This window comes from Manis javanica, chromosome 6, assembly GCF_040802235.1.
Source record: "Manis javanica isolate MJ-LG chromosome 6, MJ_LKY, whole genome shotgun sequence".
Classification (NCBI taxonomy): domain Eukaryota; kingdom Metazoa; phylum Chordata; class Mammalia; order Pholidota; family Manidae; genus Manis; species Manis javanica.
The window spans coordinates 18,637,163-18,661,217 of NC_133161.1; the positions used below are offsets into that span (position 1 = coordinate 18,637,163).

At 38.2% G+C, this 24,055-nt stretch overlaps 1 protein-coding gene across 6 annotated transcripts in view; it reads right to left on the reverse strand.

Moving 5' to 3' along the window:
- EXOC4 (exocyst complex component 4) overlaps window positions 1–24,055 on the reverse strand; it is a 778,194-nt gene that overhangs the window by 683,356 nt on the left and 70,783 nt on the right. For all 6 annotated transcript variants that reach the window (XM_037019539.2, XM_073238446.1, XM_073238447.1 and 3 more), the window contains exon 6: window positions 17,949–18,192. In XM_037019539.2, the coding sequence (XP_036875434.2) occupies window positions 17,949–18,192 (244 nt within the window). The remainder of the gene's footprint in view (window positions 1–17,948; window positions 18,193–24,055) is intronic.

Genomic DNA, 24,055 nt, shown 5'->3' on the forward strand with positions numbered 1-24,055 from the left:
CCATTCAACTGTATGGCCTAAGTTGCCTGAAAAAAAAATACACACCTGCCAAGCAATCTGACTTTCACCACAGGGAGCAACTTAGGCATCCGCATTATCTCATTTTTCATAGTGAGAGATGCTGGACACATATTATTACACCAATTTTATATACTCAAGGACACAAAATGAGGTTGCAAAGCAGCTGGGCCTAGAACAAAAGTTGATTTCCATGTCAGTGCATTTAGCCACCTACCTCTCACTATAGTTACTGAGTGTAGATATATATTCAGAGACAGCTAGGTGCTTTATTTCACAGATGCAAAGTAATTCCTTTACCACTGAGCCTTACAGCTTCACTGATCACCCAGGCTTGGAGTCATCCTTTCCTCCTCTGAACTTGTACAGTATGTTATCCCACTTTTAAGGAGCTTATCACATGTGGCTCACATATGTGACACAATTAATGTGGGTCATACATTTAGCCACTTTACCTCCTTCTCCATTATTAGTCTTTCAGTACAAGCACTGTTTCATACATCTTTGTGTACTTAGGAGTAATTAAACAGCAATTAACCAAATGTTTGCTGAATAAATTTAATGTGCATACTATGGGCAAGTACAGGCATTTTGGAATGTGACCTTTATATTGTGTGGCCCTCAGTTCAGAGTTCCTAAGTAGACTTATAAATCTACCTGGAAAGTAGAAAAGGAAAGCAAAAGAGCTTGCCAGCAGTGTCAATTAACAAAATTTTATTACTATAAATAAGAGAAGGAAATTATCATCTCATCAAGATGTATAACATATTATCTATTCCTATGGCTTCTTTACTACCCACTTACTATAATTAATGTGCCAATGTGACAGCCAATAACTATCTTATGATAAAACCCTAATATCTATTTGACATTTTAATTTAGAGACAGAATCAATAAAACTTTATGCAGTACTCTCAGTCTAGAATATACATAATGCAGAAATTACACATTTACACATTGTATTTGTAAATAGGAGCCATTTAATCTTTTGAATGATGTTTTTAATCTTTTAAAGGTCAATTTATACTCATAAATACCTAAAACCATTCTTTCTCATCTGTGATTGGGGAACTACTCAAATACTGGCAGAAGATACAAAGTACAGGAATATAGTTATAGGCAAAATAGTTAATTCAGTACAGGGAAACAGCATAAAGTCTGGCACCATACAGAGTAAATACCTGATTAAGTTCTTTTCACATAAAGATTTATGCTGAGTATGTAAAGCCTGTGGTTCCTAAACATCAATCCACAGACCATAATGTATTTTTCAGTGGTACATGGCAAAATAAGAAAAATAGGACCATATGCAGTATTGACTTTCACAAAGGTAAATTTAATTTGATACCTGTGGTATTTTCTTGATAGGAAAATCTCAGTTATTTTCTTTCATGCGAGCAGTTATGTTGCTGAATGTCCCTACTTGACAAATTAAAACTTATAACCTAATGCTATACCCTAACTTTTTTTGAAATCATATTGATTCATGACGTTCAGGCGCCTGAGGCACACTGGTGTCCAACTTCCCAATGGCACGAAGTTCTAGGTACAGGCCTGCAAAATGGCCATGAAGCTGACACTGGAAGAAAAGTGTTCCTGTGAATGGAGGGGAGCTGTTGTCTAGTTTTCTCCAGGGCCATAAACTCCACTGCTACATCCCTTGACTGCTAGTCAAGAACAAGAACAACTCAGCACCCTGGGGCAGTTATCCATTAGAAGAGATCTAGTGGAGAATCAGGTGTAAAATGAGAACCAGGGTATCTAGTAACATCACGGAAATAGCAACTCCTTGACAGAGTGTGTCACACTGACAGCTTCTGCCACTCCTGCAGGATAAACGCCCAGACAGCCCTGCTGCAGTATGACCACCATAGCCATAAGACAAGGTACACGGACAAGAAAAGAATGGAGAAGAGACAGGCCCGAAGTGGACAGATGCTACTTGCAGCTCCGCCTACTCTGAAACATCCACCCATGTGAAAGAGAAGGAAGCTCTCCTTTGCCTTACCACAGCACGATCATGCAAGCTAATAAATCCTAGAGTTCCAACATTAAAATTATGACCTTTTGTGCTACTAATGATATCATTCAGAAAGTGAAAAGACAGCTCACAAAATGGGGGCAAATATTTGCAAATCATTTATCTTATGTAACATTTATATCTAGATATCTAAAAGACTTTTATAACTCATAATAAAAACACAACTTTTATTTGAATTTTTAAATAGACAAGGGATTTGAATACATATTTTTCCAAAAAGATATAGGAATGACAAATAAAAAAACAAAAAATGCTCAACATCATTAGCCATCAGAAAAATGCAAACGAAAACCAAGAGATACCATTTCAACCCACCGGGATGGCTATAATCAAAAAGACAGACAATAAAAAGTGTTGGTAAGAATGCAGAGAAACTGGAACTCTCCATACAGGACTGGTGGGAAGGTAAAATGGTATAGCTGCTTTGGAAAACTGCTTGGCAGTTCCTCAAACATTAAACTTAGACTAAGCCTATGGACCCATACTTCTAACCATATAGAAATTCCATTTCTAGGCATACACCCAGAGAAATGAAAAATACATGCACACAGCTTACACACAAATGCTCACAGCAGAATTATTTACAGCAGTAGAATAGTAAAGCCATAAAAGTAGAAATAATTCACATGTCTGTTAACTGGTAAGTGGACAAACAAGACGTGGCACACTCATAGAATAGAGCATTTGGTTGTGAAAGGGAGTGAAGTGCCAAAACCTGCTACAACATGCTTGGACCTTCAAAACATTATGCAAGGCAAAAATGTCAGAGACTACACATTGTATGATTCTATTTATAAGAAATATCCAGAATAGGCACATTATAGAGACAGACAATCTATCAGAGTTTATTTAGGTAGGTAGGAATTGAGTACTAAAGAATATGGGATTTGTTTGTCGGGACAAAACTGTTCCAGAACCACACAGCGGTGATGGTTGCACAACCCTGTGAATACACAAAAACCACAGAATTGTACACTGTCCATGGGTGAACTGCTAGCGTGTGAACTATATCTCAATAGACCTCTTTTTTAACAAACCATCAGCTGTGGCTCTGAGAGAAGACAATGAGGGCCCAGAACCTCCCCTGCAGTAAAGAGAAAATATAAAAGGACAGTGAAAAAGAAAAGTGGCATGTCAAAAAGTATGATGAAAGCTGATTCCTCTGGAGTTTCACTACCAGAAAGACATTAGCTTTTCTTTGTCTTTTAATTCATTTGAGCTTTTTTGTTTGTTTTTCCTTCTTATATAAGCAACCCATAAGAAACAGAAGATTCACATTCTTTCCCAGCACTGATAATTCCTAACCCTCTAATTGTGAAAAAATCTGTCAACTTCTCCAAGTGTTCCCGTTTATAAAACCAAAGTACTCATTAATAGTTCTTCTAGGAGCCTCAGAGAATTACTACAAGGATCAAATTGGAAACTGGATGGAATTGGTTGAGGTAACAGTACCATATTAAAGAGAGCAGAGAGTTCAGGATCCTTCTGTCTGGGTGTCTGGCTTGAGCAGCTCTGAAGTAGATGGTTATTACCCAAAGAAGAGAGAGAATAAAGTGATGGAAGAATTTGCACAAAGAGATGTTGGGTGTCAATCTGGCTATGTTCAGTTTAAGGTGTTATGTCCTTAGGTACTTCAATATGCAAGTCTGGAGCTCAGGAGTAAGACTGATAATGGAAAATTTTTAAATGATAAATATTTGAGAGGATGAGATCACTCGGGGATAATAATGCAGAGCAAGAAAAGCAAGCAAGGTCCAGAGCCAGCACTCCTGAAATAGCAGCACTGAAAAGACAGTTAGGAAGCAGCTAGGGAGGAAGGGGGAAATCGGGAAGGCAAATTATAGAAGACAAAGGAGAAAATACCAACAAAAGACTACACAGAGGTCAGGTAAGGTAAAGACAGAGAAATTTACAACTCACAGGTCCCAGTGACCTTGGCAAGAAGGGTTTCAGAGGAACACTGGGAGCTGACAGTGGGATGAGGAGGGAATGGCTAATGAAGAGAAAGAAACCCAAGTCAGTCACACACACTTCGCAAAGGCACATGGTTCCTCACCAACACACGCACTCCTTCAAACAGAAAAAGATGACTCTCTCCTGATGCAAAGACAAAAGAGATTAGGAATCACTCACATAAATGGAACATAAATCTGCAGTTTAAAGGAAACTGAAATAGCTTGTTAATATTCACATACACTCTCCAACAGCCCACACAACACCAGGCTGAGAAGACAAGTGCTTGCCTTTAGCTGCAGACACACTCAGGATGACCTGAACACAAAGCCCCACTAAAATCATTCCCCACTCCATTCCCACGGCAAAATATTAAATAAAGAAAGGAGAAATAAAACATTACATTGCAGTTAGCTCAGTCACTTAAATCTTGTCAGGCTCAAGGTTTTCATCACTGATATAAAAGACAAAAAGCAGCAAACTCATTTAATTACTAGAGCTCCTTAATCCAAACTGAGTAAGAAAAGGCCTCGTGTGGGAATAAGGCTAAGACCTTCAGAGATCAGAATTTCAAATAATTACAATTTCTGTCCAGGAGTATGTGACACACACACCCCACAGGTTATTTCTAGAGTCACGAAACAGTATGCAGTAATATACAAGTTCACAGTTGGGGAAAGAAAATATTGATTCTGAGATGGCAACGTGGTATAAATGCCAATAGAAAAGATTGGCATTCAAAATCGAGACTTGATACCAGCTCTCCATTGAATAGCCATGGGACTTTCATACCTCTGGGGACTATTCCAAATCTCAGGTTCCTCAAACACAAAGTTCCTCAATTACAATTTCCTAATCACAAATTGTGGGAATCAAATGCAAAAATGTCTATGAAAGTATATTGAAAAAACAAACTCAGAATTAACAGTAAATTGTCTTCTAAAGGTAAAGTTACCACAGGTGGGGCTGGGGAGTCGGGGGGTGGGGAGACAAGAGATACTCCTGATGTCCCCGAGGCCCAGCTGCAGCGCTCCTGCCCACAGCCTGGTTAGTGAGGCCCAGCTTGTAGTCTATGAAATACACCAACATCACTCCCATACAAACCCCTCTGTAATCAAGTCAGCTGGACTTGGGTTCTGTCACTCACAACTAAAAGGAACCTAATTCACAGAATAAGAGCCTATGTGACACACATGGCTCCTGGGCCAGAAAATGAGGACATAGTCCCTGTTCTATGCTTCTCTGTAACCACACTTCTCCCCCAACATATGGCTCAATGTCCAGATTGTAGGAAACAGTCTAATTTTGTGGGTACCTGAGTTCATGCGTAAAAGATTGAGCAACGTAGGGCGGCAGTCTTAAGAGAAGTGTAGGATTAGAGACGCAGACCTGGGGTCTTCTGCACGGGGCTGGTAGCTCAAGCTGTCGTACTGGGAGAGGCCGCTAACTCAGTAAGGCCGAAGGGAGGGGCAATCGGTAAAAGCCACACTGATCACAGCCCGCCAGGCAGGGTGTGAAGAGCTTTACTTGGATCACCTCGTTTAGTCCTGTCAACAACCCTGGAGGAAGGTAGTACTTTCACAGACAAGGAAGCTAAAGCTCCGAGATAAGGAGAACCGAAGGACCCAATTTTGGAGAGTGTTCCTTTCAAAGAGCACTAGGGGAAAAAGGAGAGGCCAAAGAGGTATCCGTACTGTTCGGTGCCAGGGAAACCGAGGCTGGAGAGACTGTCAGGTACAACGGTCTGTATGGCCTCTCTCTACTTTCTCCCTGCAAACTGGTTTTTACCCTGGTACTCCACTAAAACACTCTTCAAACGGCTCTAATAACCATTCTGCCCAATGGAATAGCCACTCTTCAGTCCCTGTTCGAGGAGGCACGGCACTCGTTTCTACTGACCAGTCAACCCCCCACCCCACACCCTGCCTCCCACCGCCCCACAAGCCTGTGCTCTCCTGCTCTCCTCCCACCTCTCTGGTTGCTGCTTCTCAGGAACCTCTTCCTCTCTCTGCCAGTTGCTTAAATGCTGTGAACTGCTCAGGCCTCCTACTCCTTCCCTGTGGGCTCCTTCCCCACTGTTATCCTCAGTTATCCGCTTGCCAGTGACTCCCAGACAGATCTCCCGGCCAGACGGCTCTCCTGAGCTATAAACCTCAAACTTGCCATGTCCTAAATGGAACCCATCCTGTTGCTTCCCAAACCTACCTCTCCATGTTCCCCGAGGCAGTGAATCACACCACCTGCCCCAGCAAATCACGCCCACCTTGGCTCCTCCCTCAAATCCAATCAAACGCCACCTCTTAACTCTCCCAAATGGGCCTCCCTCCACTCCACTGCCCTGCTCCTCCATGGCAGGCTGTACCATCTCCCCTGGATTTACTAACGGGGCCTGCTACATAGTTTTCCTCTCCTCTAGTCCTTGCCTCTCCCTCTCTAGACTATGAGCACACTGAGGGTAAGAACTGCATCTGATTTGTCACTATATTCCTCTATTTGGCATAATCCGCAGCAAATGATAGGCAATAGATGAGAGTTGAATGAAAGAAAAACTAGCTCCAGAAGATGGGAAAGGTAGAGGCCTGATTACAAATAACAAGTGGTGAGAAAATTAAGTGTTATGGATTATAATCTTCTGGTTGTCAAAGCCCACAGCAAAAAATTATTTCACACAAAAATATCCTCTCAAAAGGATAACCTTACCAACCTAAACATGAGACCAAAAATAGTATAGTTACTAGATGAAAGATACATGCATTCAGAGCTAATTATAGTTACACTGTAATAAAATGTTTTTCTAAAAAGTATCAACATGAAGAAAGTATTTGTTCTTTAAACATACATCCAATTATCTGGCAGTTCTTAAAAACAGCCTTCTTAAAGATATAAGTAAACTGTTTCTAATTCCCCAAGATCTACTCACTTCCTACCTGCAGTTATATCTACATATCTCATCTTCAAGTGCCACCATGAAAACAGGCAGAGGAGTAAGGAGAAGAAAATGGTAAGGAATAGTCACAGTTGCAAAGGCCAAGACGTGTCCACGGTATAAAGCTGTATCATCAAAGTATGGAAAATGTTCAATATTTAAGGTGAAATAGGACTATCGAAACCAAATTTAACATTCAGGGAACCTTGAATTAGTCATTTGGCTGGAAAACCCATGTCTGCAGCCAAGAAGCTGCCTTACTTGGTCACGAAGCAAAGACATGCACACAAGGTAGAAAATCAGTTTTGTTCTACTACTTATCTGCTGAGACTTTAATATCAGGGTTCTGCATTTTCTCACTGACAAACGTAATTACCAAAAAATATCTATTTCCCTACCACTATGCTCAAAATGATAAGAAAATACTCAACTCTGAGTTTAGGTAGTCCATAAAAAATTAAAAGAAATTGATCATCAATTATTTCACATCAAATGGTCTTAGTTTTACATGCCTGTATGTCACACATTTTCATAATAAGCTTGGCTGAGCTAATGTTTTTCATTTCAAACAGGATGTAGATCCCATTTAATCTTCAAGATTATCTAATACCTACTTTTAAAGGGTAAGGATAAGTTCCACCTCTCACTAATAACACTCTTCACATAAAAAGAAGTTACTATTTGAGGAATGCTGACTAATTCTCCATCTGCACTATGAAAAGAACAGGAAAAAATTATTAGCAATATAGAATGAAACAACAGTAAAAATAAAAAGGACACTCAACTGGGTCCTGGCTCTAGTAATTTCCTTCTTGTGTCTCTTCCCCACTTGTCAAGTCAGCCCTCTCATGCTCAGTTTCTGAATTCTCAGTAGATGACTCCAAATGAACTTCTCATTCTGAAATGTGCTAAATCTGATGAAAATTTGAAAGTAAGAAAATAAACTCAGGCCCTCTTACTTTGAAATTAAAGTATTAGTATATTTTTTTCAAAAGCCTTTCCCAGGAAAGTCTCATTTAAGAATGCTGGGAAAACTAGACAGCCACACGCAAAGAATGAAACTGGACCACTATTTTACACCATGCACCAAATTCAATTCAGAATGGATTAAAGACTTGAAATGTAGACCTGAAATTATAAAACTCCTGGAAGAAAACACAGGGGCAAGCTCTCTGACATCAGTCTGGGCAACAGCTTCTTGGAATTGACACCAAAAGCTAAGGCACCAGAAGCAAAAACAAACAGGTGGGATGACATCAAGTCAACAAGCTTCTGCAGAGCAAAGGAAAATATCTGCAAATCATGTATCTGATAAGGGGTTAACACCCAAAGTATATAAAGAATGCACACAACTCAAAAACAAAAAAAAAGCCAATTAAAAAATGGGCAGAGAACAGAATCAGACATTGTTCCAAAGAAGACATGCAAAGGACATGAAATGGTGCTCATGATAATCAGAAAAATGAACAGCAGAGCCACCATGAGTTACCACCTCACACCTGTCAGAATGGCTATCACTGAAAAGAGGTAAGTGTTGGCAAAGATATTGCAGAAAAGGGAACCACTGTGCATTGTTGAGTAGGAATGTAAATTGGTGCAGCCACTATGGAAAAGAGTACAGAGATTCCTCAAAAATTTAGAAATATAACTACCGTATGATCCAGCAATCCCACTTCCAGGTATATATCCAAAGGACATGAAAACAAGATCTCAGAGAGATGTCTGCACTCCCATATTCATTGCAGCATATTCACAAAAGCCAAGATATGGAAACAACCTAAATGTCCATCAGTAGATAAATGAATGAAGAAGATGTGATACACACATACATACACACACACAATGGAATATTATTCAACCGTGAGAAACAAGGACATCTTGCCATTTGTGACAACGTGGATGGAACCTGAAGGCATTATGCTAAATCAAGTCAGAGAAAGACAAATACTATGAATTCTCACAAGTGTGGAATCTAAAAAAAGCTCAACTCAAAGAATCAGAGATTAGAATGGTGGTTGCCAGGAGCTAGGGGTGGGGAACATGAGAAAATGGTGGTCAAAGAGCACAAACTTACAGCTGTAAGTTCTGGGGAGCTAAATGCACAGCATGGTGATTATAGTTAATATCATATTATATATTTGAAAGTTGCTGAGAGTGTAGATCTTAAAAATTCATCATGGTAAAAAATAAACAATAATTATGTGATGTAGATGTTAGCTAATGCTTTGGTGGTTTCATTTTGCAATATATAAGGGTATCAAATCAACATGCTCTATACCTTAAACTTATATAATGTTATATGTCAACTGTATCCCAAAGCTAGGGGGGTAAAAGCCTTACCCCATTCCAAAAACGTTTCATCATACTGGAACCTTAGAAAAATTATCCACAAATCTATTTACCAGAGATAACAAAAGATTACAGGTACAAGTAGTGATTCTACAGCATCTTACTACACTGATGGACAATGGCTGTAATGGGGTGTGTTGGGGGGACTTGGTGAAGGGGGGAGCCTAGTAAATAATGTTCTTCATGTAATTGTAGATTAATGATACCAAAATAAAAAATAAAAAATAAAAAAGATTATAGGTGTCTAATTTTAGAACTTAGTTGTATAACAGTCTTAGTACAAGAATGTATAAGGCCTCTAGGGTAACTGTTTAGGTATCTAAGTCATCAGTTTGATTCTCAGGTGAGCTAATTAAGATCCATTTACTCTGTGGCTGCTGATCACACTTCTCGACATGTCCAGTTATCTCAGAGGCTTGCCATTGCTCACAATGGGGGGTATGAGTAGGGAAAAGTGTATGTCAGTGCAAATATTGCCCTTCTCCTTAGGAAGAACATCAGGCTCAGGAAATGAGTTAGGAATGTCATTTTTACATAAGCCAGAAAGCAAACTTACAGGATGGAAAGAGACTACTCCAACTCTACCACCAGCAAGCTTTGTGAACTGTCAAATTATTTCAGCTTTCACATTTCCCTGGGTAAATCTGGGATTAATAATAATGCCCCTACCTGTGATGAGGCCAATAGTGAGGCTCACTCAGGTGTGACACCAGATGGCAGACTGCTTTGCAAAGCATAAATGCTACAAAACTGCAAACCTCTGTGATATCTGCGATATTATGAGAGTGTTCTCAAACTTTAGCATGGCTAAGAATCACCTTAAGGCATGACACCTGTGGACGCTGCACCCAGAGATTCCAATTTTATTAGCCTCCACCACAGGGATAATTTGCATTTCTAACTCTCAAGAGGCATTGGTGCTGCTTATCCTTAGACCCCACTGTGAGTAGTGCTGAGATTAAAAAAAAAAATCACTTGGTCTTATTAAAATATTATCTCCTCTGCATCTTTTTCTATTTTATTCATTCATTAAACTTTTTGGGCATTTAATAGATGCCCAGTCCTATCTCACTATGCAGATGGACAGTGACTGCAATGGGGTGTGGGAGGGGGGGGAACCTGATAATGTGGGTGAATGTATTAACCACAATGTTTTTCATGTGAAGCTTTCATAAGAGTGTGTATCAATGATACCTTAATAAAAATAAAATAATAAAATAAAATAAATAGATGCCCAGCCCTTAATGACTGCAAACACTAAGTTAACTCTCCACTCAAACTCACAGTCCAATCTGATTAGCGATCACAGTAAGGGGCTGTGCCAGGAGTTAAGAGGAGCCCCTATGATAAGAAATACAGCCTCAGATCCACATGAAACTGACACCACTCCTAAATATCACTCAGGGAAGAATTTCATTTGACATAAGAGTTTTGTGTGTTTCTGCACTGAAAAGATTCAGTGTTAAGAGTGTGGAGTAAACCTTTTGTAGGACACTAACAAGTGCACGGGAAATGACAAGACCTAAGCTCCTACTATATGCCGAACAGGGATGCGCCCTTAATGCAGCATGAAGGCTGAATGCCTAAACAATGTTACTAATAACCCAGGAAAGAAATTTTACCTGCCATTCCTTTAAACTGGCCCCATCCCTAATTTGAACCTGCTATAGTATGCAAAATAAAAAAGTCAAAGCAGACTTTTTTTTTTTTTTTACTCTGACAAATATACACAAAGATTAAGAGCTGTAATACTGAGTAAGACCTCTGGCCTACTCAGCCAAGCACCCTTTCTCCAGAGACTATAACCAAAAGACAATATACAGTCAGGAAGACAGCTGTCCAATTTCCTTTTTACAAGAGCTATGATCATTACCAATTAATTTATTTAAGTCTTACTAGAAAGTACAAGATTTGGGACCATTACTACCTTCCAAGGTAATGAGTTGTATAGATAGCAATTAGGGTTAAAATTCCTATATGTAAAGAATTAATTCCTTTCATTTGTTCTAAAAATACTGCAGTAAAGCTGCAGGGGATATATTCTAGCTGAGGAATAGTGGAATTTCTTCTATATGTCCCTGGTTCATCCTATTCATAACTTTCAGTATTTCATACTTGAGTGTATTTAAGGCATGTTCTCACTGATACATGTAATCAAAAGTAGAGATTTAATCAAATGGAATCATAATCACCAAAGTTAAATTTACTTGCTTCCCACTTGCTTTGATTTAAATTAACTACTCATCTAAATTACATCGAAGCCCTTCCTGATTCCAAGCATGTCCAGGTGCTACATGCAGTGCTTGGGAATGGCTACAAGAAGCCACAAGGACAAATGCTTGACCTTGCTTCAAAGTCGATCTTATATGATTTTTCTGCAAAATAGAATGACTGATTCCATAAATCTTACATTTCAGATACTTAGGATAAGAGTGAGTAGTAGAGAAAGAAGAGATGAAAGGAAATGCCATGTGTATGAAAAAGAAATGCATGTCACATGTCTAAAAAACCATGAGAAGTATTTTATTGATTTCTCTTCACACACAGTATACTTGGACTACAAACCATGGGGCTGGAGCCTTCGACTTCCTCATAGACAAAACCACTTCATAAGAATACCAGTATACCTCATTCTGGACTCCAAATCTTAAAAATATTCTTAAAGTCTATTTTTTCAACTTTTAGAGCAATTATTCAATGTATTTCTATGTAATTCATTGTAGAATTTCGCAAAAAAGTTTTAGGAAATGAGGCAAACACCAACTTTGTCAGTAGAATTACTCAGCTAGCATTCTGCTAACATTGAATCATTCATTGTATGGGTTTCTTTTTCAATCAATTACATGACAGATACACAGGAGGCAGAAATGAAAGGGGCAGACAGTCCGTTATAATACAGTTTAGTAAGTATTACATCTGTATAAAAGTAATGTGGCCACTCCTTCATATTGCAGATGTATCAAAAGATATAAAAATTAAAAAATAAGAGTATATAGAAGAAAGTTGGGAAACTTTACTTATATTCTAGGAGTGAGGAAGACCTAAATTTGACACAAAACCCAAAAGCTATAAAAGATAATATTGAAAAATATAACCTCATAAAAAATAAAAACAAATGTCTACATGGCCAGATATCATAAAGTGAAAAGAGAAAGAAACTGGGGGAAAATTATAAAGTAAATCCCAAGGAACTAATTTACCTAATATATAAAGAGTTCCTGTAAATAAGTAAGAAGATAAACATACTAGAAAAATACAGTTCACTAAAAGGGGCATAACATTATTTGAACATTTTTTAAAATTTCAAATGTTAAAAGTGAAGAGAACAGGATATTATCCTAACCACCCTGTACCTATCTCCCTGCTTCAGTATTATTTTAGCCTAACCTTGTTTTATCTGTATCTTTACCCATTCTCAATTCAGATTATTTTGAAGTAATATATCCAGATATAACCCAACTATCATAACAAAAAATTATTTTTACACAAATCAAGAAAATTTTAACCTTATTCATATAAGAAGAATTACAAATCAAAACCATCTTGGAAATACCACTTTTCACCTATCATCAGATTGGTGAAGATAAAAACATTTGATAATGCAACCTGCTAGCAAGGGAATATAAGAACTCTCAAACATTAACAATGACATGAAAATTTGGTATTATCTCTAAGAAAAGCACACTTGGTAATAATTATCAAAATCTAATCAACCACAGAGGTAGGCAAGAACTTTGAAAACAGCACAGCAAAGACCTGGCTGCTTTCCTTCTCATATCCTATATGTTGATGTCAAGCTAACAACTAGAACAACTTGCAGGGGTTATCAAGTGAATGAAACTTGGTAACTACAACTAGCATAAAACAATATGCTTTACAACTAGCATAAAACATAAAGCTTTACTTTAAACACACACACACATGCACACATATGGCACCTCCTGATGTCCTCCTACCCAACCCAGATCAGGCCCCGTGGTTTTATGCTCTCATGGCACACTTCACCTTTCCTCTATAGCATGTACCACAGTATGTAATAATATACTTATCTGAGGATTCTGATTAATGCCTTTCTTCCCCTCTAGACTTTAAATCCCATAAGGACAGGGACCATCTTAGCCCAGTGTCTGGTCCATGACAGATAATGAATGTGAAAGAATAATTCATTCTTTCACTCAACAAATATTTATTATGGGCAGGTGAGCACTGAGCTAGATTCTGCAGATGTGGCGCTGAATGAGAAAAACTAGTTCTGTCTTCTCTTGAAGCTGCTGTTCTAGCAGTCAAAATTACCAAACATATACAGACACACACACACACACACACACACACATCATAAAAAGTAATCTAACAGACATGATTCAGTTGATCTGCAAGCAGGCATTATGTTTTTACATACAATAGGATCATTAAAAAAGACTTTTCTGATTAAAATAAACTGAGTAACACTTTAAATTCTTAAATGATAAGTTTATTGTTCCCTATAACAGTTGCAAAATAGAGGAGAAAAAACCTATAACCTTACTATCCAAATACAACTACTTTTGGCAATGAGTATATTTCTTTCCTGTTCTTTGAAGTAATCTTTCTTCAATATCACAGTGAACACAGGACATGCAATGTTCTCCGCTTTTTATATCAGACACTTAATCTTCCTTCATTCGTAATATAGAGATCAAGGAATATCACGAAATGGTCTCCTTCCAAAAGGGTAAAAGGTGTCTGGTAGCCATGGCTTCAAGTTAGTCAATCCTTTCTGCCCTCTTCAAGACCAACACACGTACCAAGTAAAGCAGGCCCCCAGCACCTCCCCTGCAATATTAATATCTGCCTTCATGTTTAAACAGGATGACTTTCAAATAGAGGAGTAATTGGCTCACACATGTCAATCATTCTTTTCTTGACATCTTTCTCTTTTCCATATTCCTGGTAAGATACAGCACCTCTGAGAGGATTTCTTCCATCTAGTCCTCAAGCTTTTCCTATTTGTTAAATATTAGAGAACTTCCTCCAGCTTCTTTGGAACAAAAATGGCAAGAAAATACTCAAGCTGGATTCTGAGAAAGAATCAATAATTAGGCAGCAGGAGGTGAAGAAATTGGTTGTTAGCTGCACAGGCTGAAATCTGAAACTGAAGACACTGCCTATCTTTCTCTGGAAATTATGGGTAGCAGGTGGTTCTGGGAGATCGGCAAAGCACATTACCCTAATGTTCATCAAGTTGGCAACAACAGTGGTTAGATATTTCCTGTAATAGTAAGCAGATGTTTATAGATACTAGTTAGATTATGAATGAACAGAAAAATAAAACATTTATCCTATTAAAAGCCAATAGAGAGTTGGGGTGCGGGTATCAAAAATAAAATAAGTGGGTCACCAAAGTGATTTTTAAGAACTGGCTGTGAGAGTATTCTGGCTCTAGGAAGTGGAAGCAAGACAAGACTTCACTAGCCTGGTTCTTCAACATTTCTAGCAAAACAGCACACAACATTAATTCTCCTTCCATAAAGATGAATGAAAACAGGCTTGCAGCGCATCACAGCCAGACTGTATTTAAGAAGAGGACGCTGAACAATGAAATTTGTGGGGTAAGTTACAGTAGGGGTACCTTGCCACAGAGTAGCGTCAATAGCTAATGCTAATGACAGGAAGGGGGGCCTATCAGGAAGGATGGTTCATGGTTGTTTTTACAAATCTGTGCTCCAACTTTAAGAAAAACAAATCCTTGTACCTTTAGCATAAGATTCCTTCAATGATAAAAGACAATAATAATTCAAAGTATTTTGACTTTACTTCTAAAATCAATGGTCCTAACAACTCCCAGTAAGCTTCCATGAACATGCAGGGTTCAGGTGATCATCTGACAATAGCTTTCTAAAACTCTAAACCAGTAGCACAATGCCAATCACTTTTAAATGACGTTACCAAGGTGATTAATTCTTGAGGCATTTGGAAGTATTTGCTGGCACACAGCCACTACAGACTAGCTCAAAAGCACCAGTCCTTTGGAATCCCAGCCCCAGAATTTAATCTTTCATCTTCAGAAAGAATGGTTCACTTCAAATGTTTGCTTTCTGTGTGACAAATCAAAAAAAACCTCTAGGACTGAGACATGTCTGAAACAAAAGGGTTTACTGAGCCTTTACAGATGCAGCCAGAAAAAGGACTAAGTCCCATGACAGGAAATTTCTGCTTCACCAGCATGGCCGGTTAACAGAAACAACTTACACACCAGACGCAAAGAACAAGGCATGTTTATGAGGGTTCTCAAGGAAAGAAAGTCCTCCAAATTCACACTGGCCATGGATAAGGAAGGTGGGCTAACACAGAGTGGGTAAAGTCCTGGCATACGTGGTTAGTCCATAAAGAAGGCTTGTGGATTGGTTGCTGATGATGGTCAGATACTGGTCATGTGGGACAGGGTCACTGGTCCTGAGGTCCTTCTAGATGAGTGTGGACATGACGTCATTCAGGAACATGGAGTTCTGGTTAGCCATGGCCCACAGTTCCTGACTGATGACCTTCCCTGGTATCTCTCCCTCATTCTCCGGCCCTTATGCCACTTAATACAGAACATTTCCGAATTTTTGCTTTGTCATGTGTACTGCTTTATCTCATAATAAAGGATTTGGGCCCAAATTTTCATATTAGTACATTTAATAAAATGGCATCATATTATACACACAAAACCAAGACAAACAGCTTGTGTACTTGCCAATGTCCAATATATCCTGCCTACAAAGGCCTATAAAATACTGACAAAAAAACAAAACCTTAGAGGACAAAAAAGCCTTCCTGCTGACTCACTCCTCACAGAGAAACATTTATTATTTCCTGGTTCCACTTCTACCGCTGCAATTTCTACTCATGAATTCGGGAAGGGGCTTAGGGAATGGGAGAGGCTGGGGTCAAAATCTATGAAAGACACACTGCTTCTAAGGGAACTGTAATGAGGTCTGCAGAAAAGTTATTGATCGTGCCCTTTAGATTCATTTCCAATATACACTATAGTCATGTTATTTCCCTATGAAAGTTCAGTGTATTCATCTAGGGACTTGCAGCAATAGGGCAAATAGCAAACCAGAATTTTGGAGTGTTCATTAGTAAGGGGACAAGAGTTCACAGAAATCCAGTCACTAGGCAAAGAAAGAAGAAAAGCAAAGTTCAGTTTAGAACCTTTCCCGAGCTTCTCAGGAACACAACATGAGTGATCAAAGAACACAGACATTGCAAAGGAACCAGAACAAATAAGCATGTGCATTCACACACAGGTATGCAGGTAACAGTACTCTGTGGTGCTCCTCTGCTGACCTCTGACCGCATAACCTCATCCAACACAAGCAACTCCTTAGGGACAGTGCTGGCATTCGAGGTCAGGTCCGCCTGACACCAAAGCCCAAGCTCATCACAACATGTGCTTTGAAATATTCTGTAGCAGGAGGGTGGGGCGGTGATTTCTCCACCCATTTCGCTTCTGAATGAAGTTGACAAGGGATTTAATTTTTGAAGAGTTTTAAAGCATAATTCAAATCAGTATTATTTGGATATACAAAAAATGTAAATAGAATACATTAATTTTTCCAAAAAATTTTAAGTCAGTCTGGGGAATTCCACACTTACTTACATAATTCTGTACTTAACTGATATAACTCTATAGCTTACTTAGCCATTATTATTTCTCCTTAAATTTGTTTAACTTCTTAGAAAAAACTGTTAAAGCCTTAAGTACAAACAGAATTTCCTTAACACGTCAACATGATTACGATCCCCTCTACACACTATCTGGCACCCCCCAGGAACTCCTGAACAACTGGAAGGACCTGCTCAACTTTGTGCTCTGCTCTCAGATGCAAATGTAGTTTCCATTGTGGCTCCCCACCAGCTCCCAGGCCCCCATGCCAAATTCCTGCCTGGTCCATGTCTGGTAGATGTGGAGGGTTGGGGGACAGAGGCAGAGAAGGGGAAGGAGAGATCAGAAACTTTTGTGGTGAATATTGGATTTTCCAGGAAAGCCTCAATTTCAAGTATCTTGTTCTGTCAGATGACATTAGTCTTTTAGGCCCTGAACTCTGGTTTGGCAGACATGATATCCCAGTGCATGGCAGTCAAGACAGAGTTAGGATCATAGTACAATTTCGATTTTCCCATTATGAAACAAGAATTAAGAAATCCAAATCCAAATCCTATTAGTTGTTTTAAGGAGATACAGTAATTCCTGAGACTGATTTGCCTATTAGCAAATACCGCCACACATTAGTAAAAGCACAGGACAGAGGAAAGACCATGAACTTACATTCAACTCCAAGACCAGACACCTCTGACCTTGAGCTAATCACTTCATCACTGAGCCCGTTTTCCTAACAGTAAGAAGTTCGTAGTGGTGTAGTGAGAACTAAACGAGGTAGGTTGCCTTGAATACTGCTTAGTACTCAGTTAATGTTCAGTAATTGCTACATCCTTTCATTTCAGTATTAACAGTATGTGTAAAACTTCTCAGCTACATCAAAAAACAGCTGAATTATGCTTATGCAAGCTGTTTTTACCCACGTGAGTTTGTATGGACTATAGAATCCCAAGTTCAGAAACAAAAATCAGCAGAAGATATTTATTTACACACCACAGTAAGCAGTTATCAAAAATGCAAACTGCGCCCCCAGCTACCTTGATTGGCTATCCACAGTGAGGTTCTCTCCCCTCTGGTAGCTGCTGTCTGCCACCTGGGTGGTAGACCTCTTCACAATTTGTTTAAGCTCCTGCTCCAAGCGTTCCTGGATCGCCGTCACCGTCTCTGGGATCTTCTTCAGTTTAGCGAGCCCCTTGATGAGGATGCCCATAAAAAGAGTGCTGTTTTCCTCTGGATCCAATTCCAAATCCTCCTTGATGTCCTGCAGGTTTATCTCCCTCACTGGAGAAGAAAAAATAGAAAAAATATATATATTCCATTACAAAAGTCACAAACAGAATAAGTCTAATAATTGGGATCACTGCTTTGATTACTTCCTTAAAGGAATCAGAGATGATTTTTCAGTTAAATTTGTAATTAGATTATATTCACATAGTACCTAAGAATCACAAAATAATAGTCACATTCTTCAAATCATACCCATCAGTCAGTAATGAGAGATAAAAATGGTTCAGGACAAGTCAGCAAATCTCCATGGGAAGTTGTCCATAGACAACCATTTGCACAATGAATCAGTCAGCTCATGACATTTATTAAGAGTTCACTGCTTATGAAATGCCATACTTGGTGCTGCAGAATTCTAAAGAGCCAGACCATAGTCTCAAATTTTTACTTATTAGAAGAGGTAAGTAGCTTGATAAAGACATTATAAATACATGTATTAAGGGTAAATAAGGTAAAATTATAACAAAAGAGATTAAGTAAAATAAAGGAAAAACAATCTATACTAGTGAGACAAGACTTTGAGGGAAAGAGTAATAAAAAAGTAGTTCCTAAATATGAAACTACTATGTTTCTTTAAAACACATGTTGACAGCAATATCGTTGTCTACTGAAGACAGGTCTTGCTAAGCCATGGAAGTTTTCTGAGTAATAATTTTATATGTCAAAAGTCTCTGCAAATCTTTAGATTATAGCTTTCACCCAAACCATCTGGCATGGGAATGGAAGAAGTGACCAAGAACAGTGGTTCTTAATGCCTGTGGACAGGAAGAGAAGGGGATGGGAAGTGGGATCTGAGGCTTCTGTCATCTGCTGAAAACTTCAGGCCTTGCCCTCAAACAAATCCACACATATGCAAACGTCTCATATGATTTCAAGGGCTTCACAAATACCAAAAGAACCATGGGTTAAAAACCTCTGGCCTGAAAATAACTCTCTCATTTTATGAATGGCTGGACTGACACAAAAGCAAAAGTGAGCAGAAGCCTAAAGATGGACCCTAATGAAGTTTTCCCCATCCTCCCGTCTCCTCCACTCCTCGAAACAACTGGAAGGTTTCTAAATATGTGACATCCTGAAAGAATGTGTGTATTCTTCTTTAGTGGATTCAAGCTCAACCATACTACAAGCCCACTCCAAGTTGTTTGGCAACACTGGAATGTAAAAATCTATTTAGGAAAGAATGATAACAGCCCAGTTTATGGAGTAAGTAACCACTGAATAAATTCTCTATACTTTAGATGACATGTAGGCTATTCTTCTCAATCATTTTTTTTTGCTCCCAAATTATAAAATGCCCTTAAGAACCAAAGGCATTTAATAAAAAATGTGATATAATTAGTTACTAAAGCTTGCTCTTAAGTGAATAAGTCCTCTACAGATTTATCCATGTTTATCCATGCTGTTTTACTGAGACTCAGTAGACTCCCAAAATCTATGGTAAACTGAGAGTGGAACCAAGAAGATTCAAGCCCCTAAAGATGACATGACAATTCTGAAGGCAAATGAAGAAAGAAAAAAAAAAGTCATCAGTATTGCCAAATGTGACATTCTAAGAACAGACATTTCAGTTATTGGTCCTGTTTTATACATGAAGAACTAGAGACCGTAGGCCACAGAGTTACTCCATCCTGCAAAACAGCAAGAAAAGTTCTTAACAGCCAAGGAACCATCTAAATTCATCACGCTAAAGGGGAAAATGAAACAAAACTAAAAGCAAGGCTTCAGGCAGGGGAAAAAAATAGAAATTTAGCCGGGACAAATTGTCTTCACAAAAGAACACGTATGAACCACAAACAGGACCCAAGCAAAGGGCCACCTGAATGTCAACCACCTGCCACAAAAGAGTGATTGGTGAGGAGATACATGTAGTTTAAATCAATAAGCCCCTAGATTATGTGGCATATAACTACTATGATAGATAGCCTATTAAAAATAATAAGTAAGCAAGGTATGAATAATAAAATACCACAGCCTCAAACGGCATGTTTGTTTAGAACCTTATCTTTCTGTTGGTCCCCTGAAATCTCCTAGACATGAACACTAAACAGATTCAGTATTAATTAATTTATATTATTTATTTCATTTCCATCAATAGAAAATTAAAAGGAATTTAAAGAGATAATACAATCAACCATGAACACTAGTCTAATAATCACAGAAACCCTGTGAGGTCAGGTGCTTTATGGAAAAACCCTTGCACAAAAATAATTTAGATGAAATTCAGTAAAGCCTCATACTACAATTAGAACAAAAGGTACATATTTTAAACTACCAAACGCAGAATCATTCTCTTGGATCTCTATTGCTCTAATATGTACACAATATGTAGATTTTAGAACACTGTACAATTAGAGACACTTTACTCCCTTTCCCCACTCTCTTATCTTTGTTTCTGTTTTTGCTCTAGAATCTTATCAAGTGAGGATTTATTGAATCTGGTTTAAAGACCCTCACTAACTGAAAGGATAGTGCTAAATATTCAAAGACTTCTATGTCCTTAACCAAGTATTTCTATTAAAATCCTATTGGCACCAATTGTTTCTTATTATGCACACAGAGAAAGAGAGGGAGGGAGAAAGATGGATATACAGGTATGTATGTGTAAGTAGACATAAATCGTGCCTGTGGTTCAGCATGGATTCATAGAAGGAGCACTTAACTATGACACGTTGGGACTCATGAAAGGATTACCTAGATGATATCTAAAGTGCCTTCAAGCTCTACAATTCCAAGGTACTATTAATGAAGTTTAAGTCTATTCATCTCTGGTCTATAGTTAATTATATATACCTATATTATAGATAGTTGATCTGGTATTTTTAAATGGGCTAAGTGAATAATCCATTTATGCAGCTCAGTATCTTATAAAAGAAAACTGGTTTTTTTTTTTCCAATGAGTACAGAAAGCAACCTAGAGCAGTCCGTGGCTGTTGTTTTTTTCCCCCCACTATGTTTGGTAAGAAAAGATCAGTATCAGGTCATAGCTACACACACATCATCAAATTAAAGATAAGGACCTTAGTAATATATTTTAATATTTCATTGAATAAACTGTATTATTTCACTTATCATTTACATTTATACACATTAATTAAGGTATAAGAAATAATGGTAGTGTTTACTGAAGAAACTGCTAGATGTGATTGCTTACACTATGATGGTACCTAAAGTATGCAAAGTTCACATATATGACTCCAACCTACATAACTTAATTTACATGTTGTATTCATGAACAGTATCCCTATATAACAGGAGGGATATCTGCCACTGTTGAACAGAATTCAATATAAGAAAGAGCCTTAAAGAATTACCAAGCCTAATTAGACCAGTAAATTATCAAGAAAATTAGATATTCATAATACTGCCCTCATAGATGGGAACCTGACCTCAGAATACTGACAATATTTTCAAGTAGAAAATAGTAAGAAAGTTACCAAGTAAAAATAATTCAAAATGGCACTGTAAATTCATACTTGAGATATCCAATATGCTCAAAACACAATTTTACATAAAATATAAATTAAGAAATTAAAAAGAAACAGTCTGGCTCAATATTGAAAATAAGTATCTCTTATTGACAAGAAATGCAAACAATGAGTGGAATCAGAGCATGTATCCAATGAGCTCTAGGTAGACAGGCAGGTAGAGGCAAGCAGGATATGGCTTATGCAGAGTTACAGAGACTTAACATGCTCCACTGGCCAGGTGAGATGACAAAATTTCCCATCAAGGGCTCTGAGCACAGGACTAAATCAAGCTCTAGACCTAGGCTGTTGGCCTTACCAAATCTTTATCCTCAGTTCACGTCGCAGTGGAGATACTTGGTCAACTACATATCTTAAACATTTACCATTTGCTTCACCAATAAAAATTATTTCCAACATCTCTTATTCTAATTAAGGCACCCACTGGTGCAGATTGAAGGAGTAGTACCCCATGCACTGGTAGCCTCTAGAGGATAGCATCTTGATTAGGGTCTTTCAAATGTTAACTAACTACCCCTGAAGTGTGGATTCCTGATTAAGGTACTTCAAAAATGTTAACTAAGAACCCCTAAGGTGTATATTAAATTATCTTACAGAAAAACACAGACAATATAACACCCCACTTCTAAAAGGAGGCAGCCCAAAGCTGTTGCCAACTAATATTTGGGACTATCATTTAAATGAAGGTAGGAGTTTTTCCAGCCTCAGCACAAGGATAATTTCAATTCTGAAGTGGAGATGGGATCTTGTGTTTTAGTGAGTTTTCAAAGTAAAATGAATGTGCACTGGTCCTTCCATAAGTGAAAGTGGGCTAAGGGGAAATGACGGTATGTTTGCGTGGGTGGGGTGGGTGGGAAATTAGAGTGGAAGACTTTAAGGAAACAAAACACAAGCAAACAAAACTAACACCTGTTGAATCCCCCTTGGGCCGCACTTAATGTGCAGTGTCTCATTTACAGCCAGGAGGACGTACCTTAAAAGGATTAGTAGTAGCAGCCAACAGAGAAGAGGCTACTAAAAATATGACATGAAGACAGGATATGAAAAGAGACAAGGAACAGATGAATACATTCACAATCTAAGTCAGTATTCACTAAAATGCATTAGGTTGCAGTCTTTTGTTAAAGAATGTTTTTGTAAGTTCAATTGCCCAGGGAGCTAGCATGATGCAGTAGGAAGAAAAAGAGCTTAGATTTTGATCAGTATCTCTACCTCTTTCTAGTTGTGTGAGGTCTCTCCAGTCTTGCTGGAGCTCAACTTCTTTATCTGTAACATGTGCATAGAACTGTTCATAATAAAAGAGAAAATGTACCATCAAAACACAAAAACCCCTAAAAAAAATGTACTTTTAACACTTCTAGCTTTAGGTACTACTGGATTGCTGAAGACAATAGCAGTTGCTTAAGAATCCATTGCTGAACATTTCTGCCAAAACCAACACAGAACAAGAAGAAATAAAAATCATAAAAATCATGCCCTCAGGATGACTTGAAGACAAGTTGCCCAAAATTCAAAACAACTGTATAAAAAAAAAAAAAACACCTAACACCAGCAAGCGATGTCTCATGCTCCTGGCCTGCCCCTGCTCGGCCACAAGACTTTGTTAAAGTCAAAGGTAGACTGAGATGATGAGACAAGAAGGGACTTATTGATAAACCTCAGACTGATCTAAAACCATCACTACAAAAACAAAGTCCACCCTAAGTTTCAAAATACTAAAAAAGTATCCAAGCAGATCAGAGCACGGACTATAGGAAAGAGACTTAAGGAGCAGTATTCAAGACATACACCTTCTGGGGAAGAAATGAGACAAAAAGGAAGACAGAAATGCCCTCTGGCTATAGGACAGTGAAGGGAGCAAAAAGCATAAAGGGGAATTTCAGGATCCTTCAAGACAAGAGAGTCAAAATTCCAATAATAAACATCTTTCCCAACCATCAAAACAAAAAAATCCACTAAGTATATGGATTTTGCTCTGCTGACAGAAGAGGGAGCCAGTGAGCTAGGAATGCTTTAAAACACTCCAATAAAAATGAACAGAGAAAATGATGCACAGATTCATATGGAGGTATACAAAGAAAAAAAATCAAAATCCAACACATATCAACAGAGGAAAATTTCCTGCAATAAAACAACCACATAGTATATTAACCCAGATGACAACATTCCAGATGAAATTAATATTTTCAAACAAGAATTTAGGGATACGAAAAGCTACCTTGAGTCAGAAATCCAAAAACTAAGAATAGACATGGACCAACAAAAGGAAGGTGTGAGAAGAAAATCGACTAAACTCACAAAAGATATGGAGGAGAAAGACAAAATTTTCTTAGACATGAAGAATTATAAAATACCCAATGGAGAATAGAGTCAAA